The sequence below is a fragment of the Bos indicus x Bos taurus genome, chromosome 6 (assembly GCF_003369695.1).
Source record: "Bos indicus x Bos taurus breed Angus x Brahman F1 hybrid chromosome 6, Bos_hybrid_MaternalHap_v2.0, whole genome shotgun sequence".
NCBI lineage: Eukaryota > Metazoa > Chordata > Mammalia > Artiodactyla > Bovidae > Bos > Bos indicus x Bos taurus.
This window is the reverse complement of record NC_040081.1, coordinates 58,213,151-58,225,181: the sequence shown is the minus strand read 5'-3', so window position 1 is coordinate 58,225,181 and position 12,031 is coordinate 58,213,151. Positions and strand designations below refer to the sequence as shown.

At 41.1% G+C, this 12,031-nt stretch overlaps 2 protein-coding genes across 8 annotated transcripts in view; both read left to right on the top strand.

Annotated features, from left to right (window-relative positions):
- TLR6 (toll like receptor 6) overlaps positions 1-5,656 on the top strand; it is a 43,730-nt gene extending 38,074 nt beyond the window's left edge. For 4 of the 7 annotated variants that reach the window (XM_027544266.1, XM_027544267.1, XM_027544264.1 and 1 more), the window contains one exon: positions 62-897. The gene's annotated coding sequence lies outside the window, so the exon portion shown is untranslated. Of the gene's footprint in view, positions 1-61; positions 898-4,444 lie in introns of those variants that run through there. The other 3 variants (XM_027544271.1, XM_027544268.1, XM_027544269.1) reach the window with 1 other exon arrangement.
- On the top strand, positions 84-2,748 carry TLR1 (toll like receptor 1). The gene has a single exon (XM_027544272.1). The coding sequence runs from the start codon at positions 128-130 to the stop codon at positions 2,504-2,506; it is 2,379 nt and encodes a 792-aa protein (XP_027400073.1). The 5' UTR covers positions 84-127; the 3' UTR covers positions 2,507-2,748.
- Positions 5,657-12,031: the final 6,375 nt, after the last annotated feature.

The window sequence follows — 12,031 nt, the reverse complement described above, 5'->3', positions numbered from 1 at the left end:
GTTTAATGTCAGTCATGCTTAATTTAATATAGTCATTTAATGCTGACTTTTTTACCCCTAGGATCTGTACTGTATCCAGATGCTCTGAAGAATAGCAACTACCCTTAGGAATGTCTACTGTTACAAAATGACTAAAAAAAATTCTAGCATCTTCCATTTTGCCATCATCTTTATATTAATACTTGAGATCAGAACTCAATTATCTGATGAAAGTGAATTTTTAATTGACAGGTCAAAAAGAGGTCTCACCTATGTTCCCAAAAACTTATCCCTGGAAACAACCATCTTAGATATATCATACAACTATATTTCTGAGCTTCAGATGCCTGACATCCTCTCACTATCAAAGCTGAAGATTTTGATAATTTCTCATAATAGAATCCAGTATCTTGACTTGAGTGTTTTTAAATTCAACCAGGAACTGGAATACTTGGATTTGTCCCACAACAATTTGGAGAAGATTTCTTGCCACCCTACTCTGAACCTCAAGCACTTAGACCTCTCATTTAATCCATTTGATGCCCTGCCCATATGCCAAGAGTTTGGCAACATGTCTCAACTAGAATTTCTGGGGTTGAGTGCCACACAGTTACAGAAATCCAGTGTGCAGTCAATCACTCATTTGCACATCAGCAAGGTTTTATTGGTCTTAGGAGATACTTATGGGGAAAGAGAAGATGCCGAGAGCCTTCAAGACCTTAAGACACAGAGTCTGCACATTGTTTTCCCCACAGGAAAGGAATTCCATTTTATTTTGGACGTGTCAGTCGGCACCACAGTGAGTCTGGAACTGTCTAATATCAAATGTGTGCTTGATGATAATGGGTGTCCTTATTTCGAAAATGTTCTGTCAAAACTTCAAAAGAACTCAAGGTTATCAAATCTTACTTTAAACAACATTGAAATAACTTGGAATTCCTTCTTTACGATCCTCCAGTTGGTTTGGCGTACAAACATTGAGTACTTCTCCATTTCAAATGTGAAACTACAAGGTTACCTTGACTCTAGAGATTTTGATTATTCTGACACTTCACTGAAGGCCTTGTCTATACACAAAGTTGTCCATGATGTGTTCAGTCTTCCACAAGGTTATGTCTATAAAATATTGTCAAATATGAACATCCAGCATCTCACAGTGTCTGCTGCACACATGGTCCACATGGTCTGCCCATCCCAAATTAGCCCATTTCTGTATTTGAATTTTTCCAATAATCTCTTAACAGACACAGTTTTCATAAACTGTACAAATTTGGCTAATTTGAAGACACTTATCCTACAAAAGAATCAGTTAAAAGAACTTGTAAACATAGTTCATATGACCCAGGAAATGAAGTCTCTACAACAACTGGATGTTAGCCAGAATTCCCTGATGTATGATGAAAGTGAAGGAAATTGCCCTTGGGCCAGAAATTTATTAAGTTTAAATATGTCTTCAAATATACTTACTGACTCTGTTTTCAGATGTTTACCTCCTCAGATCAAGGTTCTTGATCTTCACAATAACAGAATAAGGAGCATCCCTAAAGATGTCACTGGTCTAGAAACTTTGCAAGAACTCAACCTTGCTTCCAATTCTTTAGCCCACCTTCCTGGATGTGGTATCTTTAGCAGCCTTTCCATACTGATCATTGACTATAACTCAATTTCCAATCCATCAGCTGATTTCTTCCAGAGCTGCCAGAAGATTAGGTCCCTCAAAGCGGGGAACAATCCATTCCAATGTTCCTGTGAGCTAAGAGACTTCATCCAAAGTATAGGCCAAGTATCAAGTGACGTGGTAGAGGGCTGGCCTGAGTCTTATAAGTGTGACTATCCGGAAAGCTACAAGGGAACCCCTCTAAAGGACTTCCAGGTATCTGAGCTATCCTGCAACACAGCTCTGCTGATCATCACCATTGTGGTCCCTGGGCTGGTGCTGGCTGTTGCTGTGACTGTCCTCTGTATCTACCTGGATCTGCCCTGGTACCTCAGGATGGTGTGTCAGTGGACCCAGACCCGGCGCAGGGCCAGGAATGTACCCTTGGAAGAACTCCAAAGAACTCTCCAGTTCCATGCTTTTATTTCATATAGTGGGCACGATTCTGCCTGGGTGAAGAATGAATTAATACCTAACCTAGAAAAAGAAGATATAAGAATTTGTCTCCATGAGAGAAACTTTGTTGCTGGCAAGAGCATTGTGGAAAATATCATCAACTGCATTGAGAAAAGTTACAAATCCATCTTCGTTTTGTCTCCCAACTTTGTCCAGAGCGAATGGTGCCATTATGAACTCTACTTTGCCCACCACAATCTCTTCCATGAAGGATCTGATAACTTAATCCTGATCTTGCTGGATCCCATTCCACAGTATTCCATTCCTAGCAGCTACCACAAGCTAAGAGCTCTCATGGCACAGAGAACTTATTTGGAATGGCCCAAGGAGAAGAGTAAACACGGACTTTTTTGGGCTAACCTAAGAGCATCCATTAATATTAAACTGATGGAAAAAGCAGCAGAAATACATTAACACGGAGATTTAAAATTTATCCCCTGCTGCGTTTGGGAAAATGTTGCTGATTTTGGAAGCTCTAACAGTGACCTTATTTTGCATCGACATGGATATAAACATGGTTTTGAATTTAGGATGTAGATAAAAATATGGGGTTTCCCTCATGGTTCAGCAGTAAAGAATCTGCCTGCCAGTGCAGGAGAGACAGGTTTGATCCCTGGTCTGGGAGGATCCCACATGCTGCAGGGCAACTAAACCCGTGCACCACAGCTACTGAGCCTGCACTCTAGAGCCCGGAAGTGCAACTACAGCGCCCAAGTGCCACAACTACTGAAGCCGGTGAGCCCTATAGCCCATGCTTTGTAAAAAGAGAAGCCATTGCAGTGAGAAGCCCTCGTACTGCAACTAGAGAATAGCCCCTGCTCACCACAACTAGAGAAAAGTCCACACAGCAACCAAGACCCAGCACAGCCAAAAATAAAATAATTATATATAATTAATTTTAAAAGTGTGTATGTCTTTTCAGGCCCCAGTTCCTCATGATATAATTTCAATTGAATCAGTTAATTTCTAACACAAAAGGGATTCATCTATTTCTCTGCTAGGACTGAATTTAGTGAGTTTATCGTGTAATCAAGAGAAGCACCTGTTCAAACAACTTCAGTTGATATATGTTCCTGTGTGCCAATCAGGGTCAGTGGTAGAAAACTGCATGCCTTTTGCAACTGTAGCTGGGTTTCTATCGGTTCAGTTCAGTCACTCAGTCATGTCCAACTCTTTGCGACCCCATGGACTACAGCACGCCAGGCTTCCCTATCCATCACCAACTCCCAGAGCTTGCTCAAATTCATGTCTATCAAGTCAGTAATGCCATCCAACCATCTCATCCTCTGTCATCCCCTTCTCCTCCTGCCTTCAATCTTTCCCAGCATCAGGGTTTTTTCCAATGTCAGTTCTTGGCCAAAGTATATTTCCAACGTCAGGTGGCTAAAGTGTTGGAGTTTCAGCTTCAGCATCAGTCCTTCCAATGAATATTCAGGACTGACTTCCTTTAGGATCGACTGGTTGGATCTCCTTGCAGTCCAAGAGACTATCAAGAGTCTTCTCCAACACCACAGTTCAAAACCATCAATTCTTCAGTGCTCAGCTTTCTTTATGGTCCAGCTCTCACATCCATACATGACTACTGGAAAAACCATAGCTTTGACTAGACAGACATTTGTCAGCAAAGTATGTCTCTGCTTTTTAATGTGCTCTCTGAGTTTGTCATAGATTTTCTTTCAAGGAGCAATTGTTTTTTAATTTCATGGCTGCCGTCACAATCTGCAGTGATTTTGGAGCACAAGAAAATAAAGTCTGTCACTGTTTCCATTGTTTCCCACATCTATGAAGTGATGGGACCAGATTCCATGATCTTCATTTTCTGAATGTTGAGTTTTAAACTAGCTTTTTCACTCTCTTCTTTCACCTTCATCAAGAGGCTGTTTAGTTCCTCTTCACTTTCTTCTGTAAGGGTGGTGTCATCTGCATATCTGAGTTTATTGATATTTCTCCTGGCAATCTTGTTTACAGCTTGTGCTTGGGTTTCTATAGCAGATTTCTAAAGCGATTGTGTCCTCCTCATTTCCATTCAGCATTTTTCTCTGCATGTTGAAGGCTGTTTATTGTTAATGCTAGAGATTCTTCACCCGAAGGAATTTCTTCTTGGCCATGAGAAGCCACTTGGTCCACATGAAGGGCAATTCAGATATGCTGGAGGTTGTCCTTGGAAGCTTCCCTCAGCCAGTGTTGGAAAGTGAATTGACAGATAAATAACCCAGCTTTCTCTCCCATTTTGGGGGGACAAACCTGGGGTCTACTTTACCTTCTCCCCGAATCTCCCAGTAGAATGGAAAAGTCCTGATTTTCTATGGTAGAAATGACTTTATTGGCTTTCTTTCTCTTTTTGTTTCATAGTCTCATTCCTCCAAGGGTGTTTCCGAGATCACCTCTGAAATAAACTACTTGTAGTTGCCTACTTGTCTCAGGGTCCCAAACGATGGATGTTACATTTCAAGCCAAATGGAACTTGAGTCTGGTTTCCTGTGGCCGGAGATCTTGCTGAGATCCTAGTTATCTAAACTGGAATGCAGAAGCTCATTTGCCTTTTTGATCATAAGAAGAAATGGAGCCAATGTGTCCCGCTTCTATACACAGCATCCCTATCTTTTGGAAAACCACTTAAATAGGGTAAGAACAGATTGGAGCAGTGCAAGGAATGGACTTTATCAGATGTTTTGCTCAGCTTTGTTTTATCAGCTATTTTCTACCTTCATCGGTCGCACTGTATGACAGCCAGTTCTAGACAGGTGTGGACTGACTTGTCACAGCTGCACCTTGTCATAGCTGCACCCTACTTCTCAGTTTATGCCTTATAATGTCACTAGTAGCGCTGTTACATGATGGTTATAGAAACCTGCTTAGCCCCTCTGGTATATGTACAAAACTATATGTACTGGATGTGTATCCTTTGAAGAGATCCTTGATCTCTAAAGGGATGGGAGCCATTAAATGAGGCATAGTCTAGACCATTCCTCAGAATCCCCAGTGGAATTGAAATTTACTCACTCCTAGGAGTAACCATGGAGAAGTGGCGACCCACTTCAGTACTCTTGCCTGGAAAATCCCATGGATGGAGGGGCCTGGCAGGCTGCAGTCCGTGGGGTCTCTAAGAATGGGACACGACAGAGCGACTTCACTTTCACTTTTCACTTTTCTGCATCAGAGAAGGAAATGGCAATCCACTCCAGTGTTCTTGCCTGGAGAATCCCAGGGACGGTGGAGTCTGGTGGGCTGCCGTCTATGGGGTCGCACAGAGTCGGACACGACTAAAGCGACTTAGCAGCAGCAGCAGCAGGAGTAACCAGGTCAATAATTCACTCTTGGATGGTTTTCTATTCTTCCTGTTTCATTCTTCTCAGGCCCCTAATTCTGGAGCCCCAAGATTACTTCTTCAAAATGAATGACCTATACACAAAGCTCTTGTTTAAGTCTTCACTTTTGGGAGGAAAAACCCAAGTAACACTTACATATACTAGTTGTTTCTTGCCCTAAAAAACTTACAATCAATCATAGGACATTACATGTATCCAGATAATTAAAATAAAAGTCAATGAGACAAAAATATAAGTGGAAGTTCAGAGACCATTTAGATTAAGTGAAAAAAATCTTACAAGTGATGGTTTTCCCTCTGGGCCTTGAAAGAAGACTTAAACTTTGGATTTTTCAATGTGTAGATGAAGAATGGAAAGGCCATTCTAAATAGAATGATGCATAGAGAAGAGATAGGAATACCCAGGCCTGTTCTGGGACTGTTGTCTTAATTTGACTGGACCATGAAGTTTATGAAAAGCAACAGTGAAATATAAGTATGCAGTTAGATTAAGATCATGTTGTCATTGGTATACCTATGGCTGATTCATACTGATGCTGATGTTTGGCAGAAACCAACAATATTGAAAAGCAATTATCCTTCAAATAAAAATAAATAAATTTAATTATTCAAAACAGATCATATTGTCAGGGGTTTGAAAGTCAAGCTATGGAGACTTGACTAGAAGTCTAGGGATTGACTAGTCTAGTCTTGACTAGAATATAGGGCTATATGAAAGTTATCATTTATACTTCTATGAGAATTAATAGTAGAAAGCAAATTAAAACCATGAAATATATGCTAAAAATGTATGAACGCGCTTGTTCTGTAAGGGATGTTGCAACAGTCATTAGAGCTGGATTTTCCTGTTTTCTCTAGGATGATTGCCCTTCCTGTATTGAACTTTAAGATTTCACAACCAAGTTTCAGTTGCTTAGTACTAGTCACGCATCAGTTTGGTAGGGTTCCAAGCCTGGGTGGCCTAAACAACAGAAATGTATCATCTCTCAGTCCTGGAAGGTAGAAATCCAATATCAAGTTTCCAGCAGGGTTGGTTCCCTCAAGCGGTGGGAGGGAAGGATCTGCTCCAGGCCTCTTCCCCTTGGCTTACAGATGACTGTCTCTCTCTGTGTTCCTTCACATGGTCTTCCCTCTATGCCTCTTTGTGCCCAAATTTCCCTTTTTTATAGGGACACCAATCACATCGGATTATGGCCCATCCTGACAACCCAGTTTAATATACTACCTGACTACGTTTCCAAATAAAGTGACATTATGAGGTACTGGGGTTTAGGACGTCAGCAGAAGAGTTTTGGAGAACACAATTCAACTGGTTACTTCTTGTGAGTCTAAAAAAAATCCTTAAAGGGAGTCATAAAGTCAGTTAAAGTTTATTTAACAAACTCAAGACTTGGAGAAGTTAGATCAATCCTTTATGTAAATAACTGATCTTGTCAGTGGTCTTAAGGAGTTTACTAGGAGCTTGAAACTGTATTTGTAGAAACTTCTGCTGAAGAATTCCAAGTTGGGAGATGAAGAATCAGTTCAAAATGTGAACAAATATGTATGAATAGTAAGGCAAATAAGAAAGATGTCACATGTAAAGGAGAAGAAACATTGCAGATTGGGTGAATGTAAGCTCTGCTTCTCAATGTCTGGATTGTAATGCTGACTCTATTACTTATATGTGAATGGCGCTGGATAATTTACTTGACCTTTCCAAGCCTAAATTCATTATTTGAAAAATCTGTATTGTCAAGGCTATGGTCTTCCCAATGGTCATGTACGGTTGTGAGAAGGCAGAACACCAAAGAATTGATGCCTTCGAATTACGGTGCTGGAGAAGACTCCTGAAAGTCCGTTAGACAGCAAGGAGATCAAACCAGTCAATCTTAAAGGAGATCAACCCTGAATATTCACTGGAAGGACTGATGCTGAAGCTGGAGCTCCAGTATTTTGGTCATCTGATGCATACAGATGACTCATTGGAAAAGTCCCCTATTCTGGGAAAGATTGAGGGCAGAAGGAGAAGAGCGTGTTAGAGGATGACATGGCTGGATGGCATCACCGATGTAATGAACATGAACTTGGGCAAACTCCGGGAGATGGTGAGGGACAGGGAGGCCTGACATGCTGCAGTCCATGGGGTTGCAAAGAGTTAGACATGACTGGGCGACTGAACAACAACAACCCTTAGAGTGGCTAGCCAAAACCTTTAGATTTCCAGTTATGAATTAAAGACTAGTTACAATATGTCCCCCTAAGGGCAGAGTTCACATGGCCACCTTTCCAAGTGGTTCTGTTGAAGCCCCTTTTCCTAGGATTGAGGTAAGAGGGAATTCATAATATACTAAAAGCGCTCTACAAAACCCTCTTCCAATCCTTAACTCTTTCAGATTCTCCAATCTCTTCTATTAACTAGAAGTCAGTGAAGGGTTGTAGTTATCTAACCTCACGCTTCACTGCAGGGTTCTTGACCAAATTGAGATTAAAATAGTTCCATCTTTATCAGTTTTTTAATATTAATAAGACTGCAGGGAAATGGACATGTTTTTATAGTGATAATGTGGGGCTTCCTAGATGGCACTAGTGGTAAAGAACCTATCTGCTAATGCAGGAGACATAAAAATGCAGGTTTGATCCCTGGGCCAGGAAGATCCTCTGAAGGAGGGCATGGCGACCCACTCCAGTATTTTTGCCTGGAGAATCCCATGGACAGAGAAGCCTGACAGATTACAGCCCATGATAATAGGAGGGCCAAGTAATTTGGATTATATATATATGTGTCTGTGTGTGTATAAAATCACGGCCTTTGACCTGTAATTCCACTTCTGGAAATCTATCCTGAGGAAATAGTTGAAATGTGAACAAATATTTCTTCACAAGGCTTCCCTCATAGCTCAGTTGGTAAAGAATCTGCCTGCAATGCTGGAGACCCCAGTTCGATTCCTGGATTGGGAAGATCTGCTGGAGAAGGGATAGGCTACCCACTCTAGTATTCTTGGGCTTCCCTTGGGGCTCAGCTGGTAAAGAATCTGCCTGCAATACAGGAAACCTGGGTTTGATCCCTGGGTTGGGAAGATCCCCTGGAGAAGAGAAAGGCCACCCACTCCAGTATTCTGGCCTGGAGAATTCCATGGACTGTGTAGTCCATGGGGTTGCAAAGAGTTGGACACGACTGAGCGACTTTCACTTTCATGTTAATTGCAGAGTTATTGTTAACAGTGAAAAATTTGAAACACTTCAAATTTCCAACAGTGGAAGGATGTGCTGGGTTCATTTAGTGACATATTTTGCAATTATTAAAAGTACTGTATACAGTTAAGATGGTAACTTTTGTGTTATGTGTTTTTTTTATCACAACTTAAAAAAAAATGTAGAGGACATTTATTCATTAACATAAGGGAATGCTTATATTAAAACATAAATGAAAAACATAGGATGCCAAATAGTATGTACAGGATGGTTTCAATATGTTTAAAATATGCAGAGAAAAAAAGTCTTGATGAAAATATACAAAAACATTATCAGCACTTGCCTGTGGTTGATGCTTGCTTCTGGTTTTACATTTTTCTGTACTTAAAAATTTTACAACCAACAACAACAAAAAAGAAATGGGGTTTAGGAGAACAAAACTAGGTCTCTGTTAGAGGTGGAAGCAGTAGAGAATAAGTATTATGAAGCTGGGTTCTGTGCATATGCATCCTGGAATTAAAGCCTAGCTCAATTTCTCTGTAAACTGTGTCCTTGGATGAATTCTTCAACCTCTTCCAGCTGCCTTTTCGTCATCTGGAAAATGGCATAAAAACCATACCTCGCTTATAAGATTGTTAAGAAACCAGAGGTATAATGTGTGGAAAGCCAGGGTCTGGCTATTCACTCCAGGGCTGGAAGTGCACAATGGGCAGGAGGACACTCCCGGGATAGGCTACCGCAGCCTGGGTTCTGCCTCTTCCACCTCCTTCTAGCCACCCTGAGTGGTTATGTAATGCCTCTCTGCTTTGTTGCCCTGGATGTAAAATAGTCTCATCCTGTTGTTAGGAGCATTAAATGAGTTAATATGTGTAATGTCAGAGAACAGTGCTTGGCCCAAAGCAAAAGGTCAATAAATGTCAGCTCTTATGATGATGTCATTATTATTGCAGTTATTGTTCTCTTCATTATTTTATGTCACCACATGTGGAACTGGAGATGAGCTGCTCATCATGTTCATCTAGATTGTCCTGGGCTGTCTATATATAGTCTATATACAGAGACACATATTTCTATCATAGATAGATAGAGGTATAGATTTTTTTCCCCTTTCTTGCCCCTAAAGCCTTAAGGATAAATTTCTGAGGACACAGGTTCTGATAGATGTTTCTACAACAGGATCATTTGTAGAGTGAACAGGGTTAGCTGAGAAAGGAAGCCAAAGCTGGAAGCAGGGAGGTGAGGAAAAGAGAAACAGCAGTATTTGGCATTATCGGGAAATATTTTGTGGTGAATTAGAGTTCCAGTTTGTTGTTTAATTGTAGCATGGCCATTTATTAACTTAAAACTTTAACCCTATTTGTTCACTATGGCAACCACTAACCATGTGTCACTACTGAGTTATTAAAATGTGGTGAATCTGAATTGAAATGTGCTGTAAGTGTAAAATACACATTATTCTATGAAACAAAGAATGTAAAATATCACGTTAGTAGTTTTTTATATTACATGTGAACATTTTGATGTCGTGGAGTAAACAAAATATATAATCAAAATTAATTTCACCTATTTCTTTTTGTCTTTTTAAACTTGTTTACTAGATAAAGTTACTTATATGACTTGCCTTCTTTCTGTATTCTATTGGACAGTGCTTCTCTAGTCCTTACTAATAAGGAACCAGATCTCTGCAAAATTATTAGGCTTCCACTACTTATTTGTTTGGGGCTTCCCTGGTGGCTCCAGCTTCCCTGATAGCTCAGTTGGTAAAGAATACACCTGCAATGCAGGAGACCCTGGTTCGATTCCTGGGTTGAGAAGATCCACTGGAGAAGGGATAGGCTACCCACTCCAGTATTCTTGGGCTTCTCTTGTGGCTCAGCTGGTAAAGAGTCTGCCTGCAATACAGGAGACCTGGGTTCGCCCCCTGGGTTGGGAAGAGCCCCTGGAGAAGGGAACGGCTATCCACTCCAGTATTCTGGCCTGGAGAATTCCATGGACTGTGTAGTCCACAGGGTCGCAAAGAGTCAGACTCAACTGAGTGACTTTCACTGTCAGACACGACTGAGTGACTTTCACTTTCACTTCCCCTGGTGGCTCAGTGGAAAAGAACACCCCAGCTTTTGCAAAATTTTAAAATTTTCTCCCCTCCTTATACTCATCGAGTGTAGTAAATGAATGATGAACAATCTGAATTCCCTAACCACGTGAGGATTTTTTTTTTTTCAGAAATTCAGGAAAAACTTGTGACTATTTTCTCTTACTGATATTTATAATTAAACTAGAGGAGCTCTGCCAAAACAACATATTTTCCACACCAGCCTATGTGCTATACTGCAAGAGCTTTAGGAGGAAAGCAGCTCCTTCAGGTGGGCTGACTTGGGTCGTGTGATTTTCCTACTGGTCTGCACTGGGGACTTAGGCCCTACCAAAGGTAAGACGGAAAATAGGCCTGTAGACTCTTAGGTGGTCCGGGGGTCCTCTGACCAATGGAGAGGTTCCATTTTGGATGATGAGACAAAGAGCCAAGTCAGATTTCTTATCTTGGGTAAGTATCCACACAGTGAGGCCAGCTCTGCCCTTAAGACACTGAGAAAGGCAGAAAGTAGGAAGAAATAGAAGCAAAGGCAGCAGTAAAGAGAAGCTAGGAGTCCAAAGTGAAGCAGAAGGAGTCAAAAGAGAAGCTGAGTCATAACTAGAGTAGAGAACGGCCCTTGCCCACTTAGACGGGTACAGCAAGACAAGGTGGGCGTCAGGGCTGCCTCAGGGAGTCCTGGGGAGTCAGTGTTCCAGGTCTTTGTGAAGCCTGGCTGTGAGGTGCTGAGCCTTCTCACTTCCTGGGGGCTCTTTCTCTCTTTTTCTGTAGTGTCTTTAAAATAAACCTCCACTACTTGAGGTAATCCAAAGCTCTCTGTTGGTTGCAAGTTATATACGAAGGCAGAAATACGACACGAAGAAGTTTGAGATCAGGGGAAGGCATGAGGGAAGAAATGTATATGAGTGACTGACTGTGTGTGTGAGAGAGAAAGACAGACAGACAGACAGACAGACAGAGGTAGAAGAATATCGGGTCAGATATCTCTGAAGCCCAAAGTAAGAGGAGAGGGAGAAAAAAGGAAGGAAAAAAAAGGGAAATATTTTTGAAGGGAATAAAAAATAATCACCAGCCAAAGATATCAGCACATACAGTTCTGAACTTACTATTCTTACTGCTAATTGCAAATAAAGATTTAAAGATTCTAGAAATTCCAGGTGAGGGCAGAAGGAATAGTATACAAACCCTTGGCCACCTGAAGTAGTGAAAATCTGGGGCTTTGGAGTCAGATAGACTCAGTTTTAAATCTTGACTCCATCTCTTACTGGAGAATGGCCCTGGGGAAGTTTCTTATTCTGTCTGGACCAGATTCACCGTTTTCTAACTTGGCTTGACTTGTTTCTGAAAA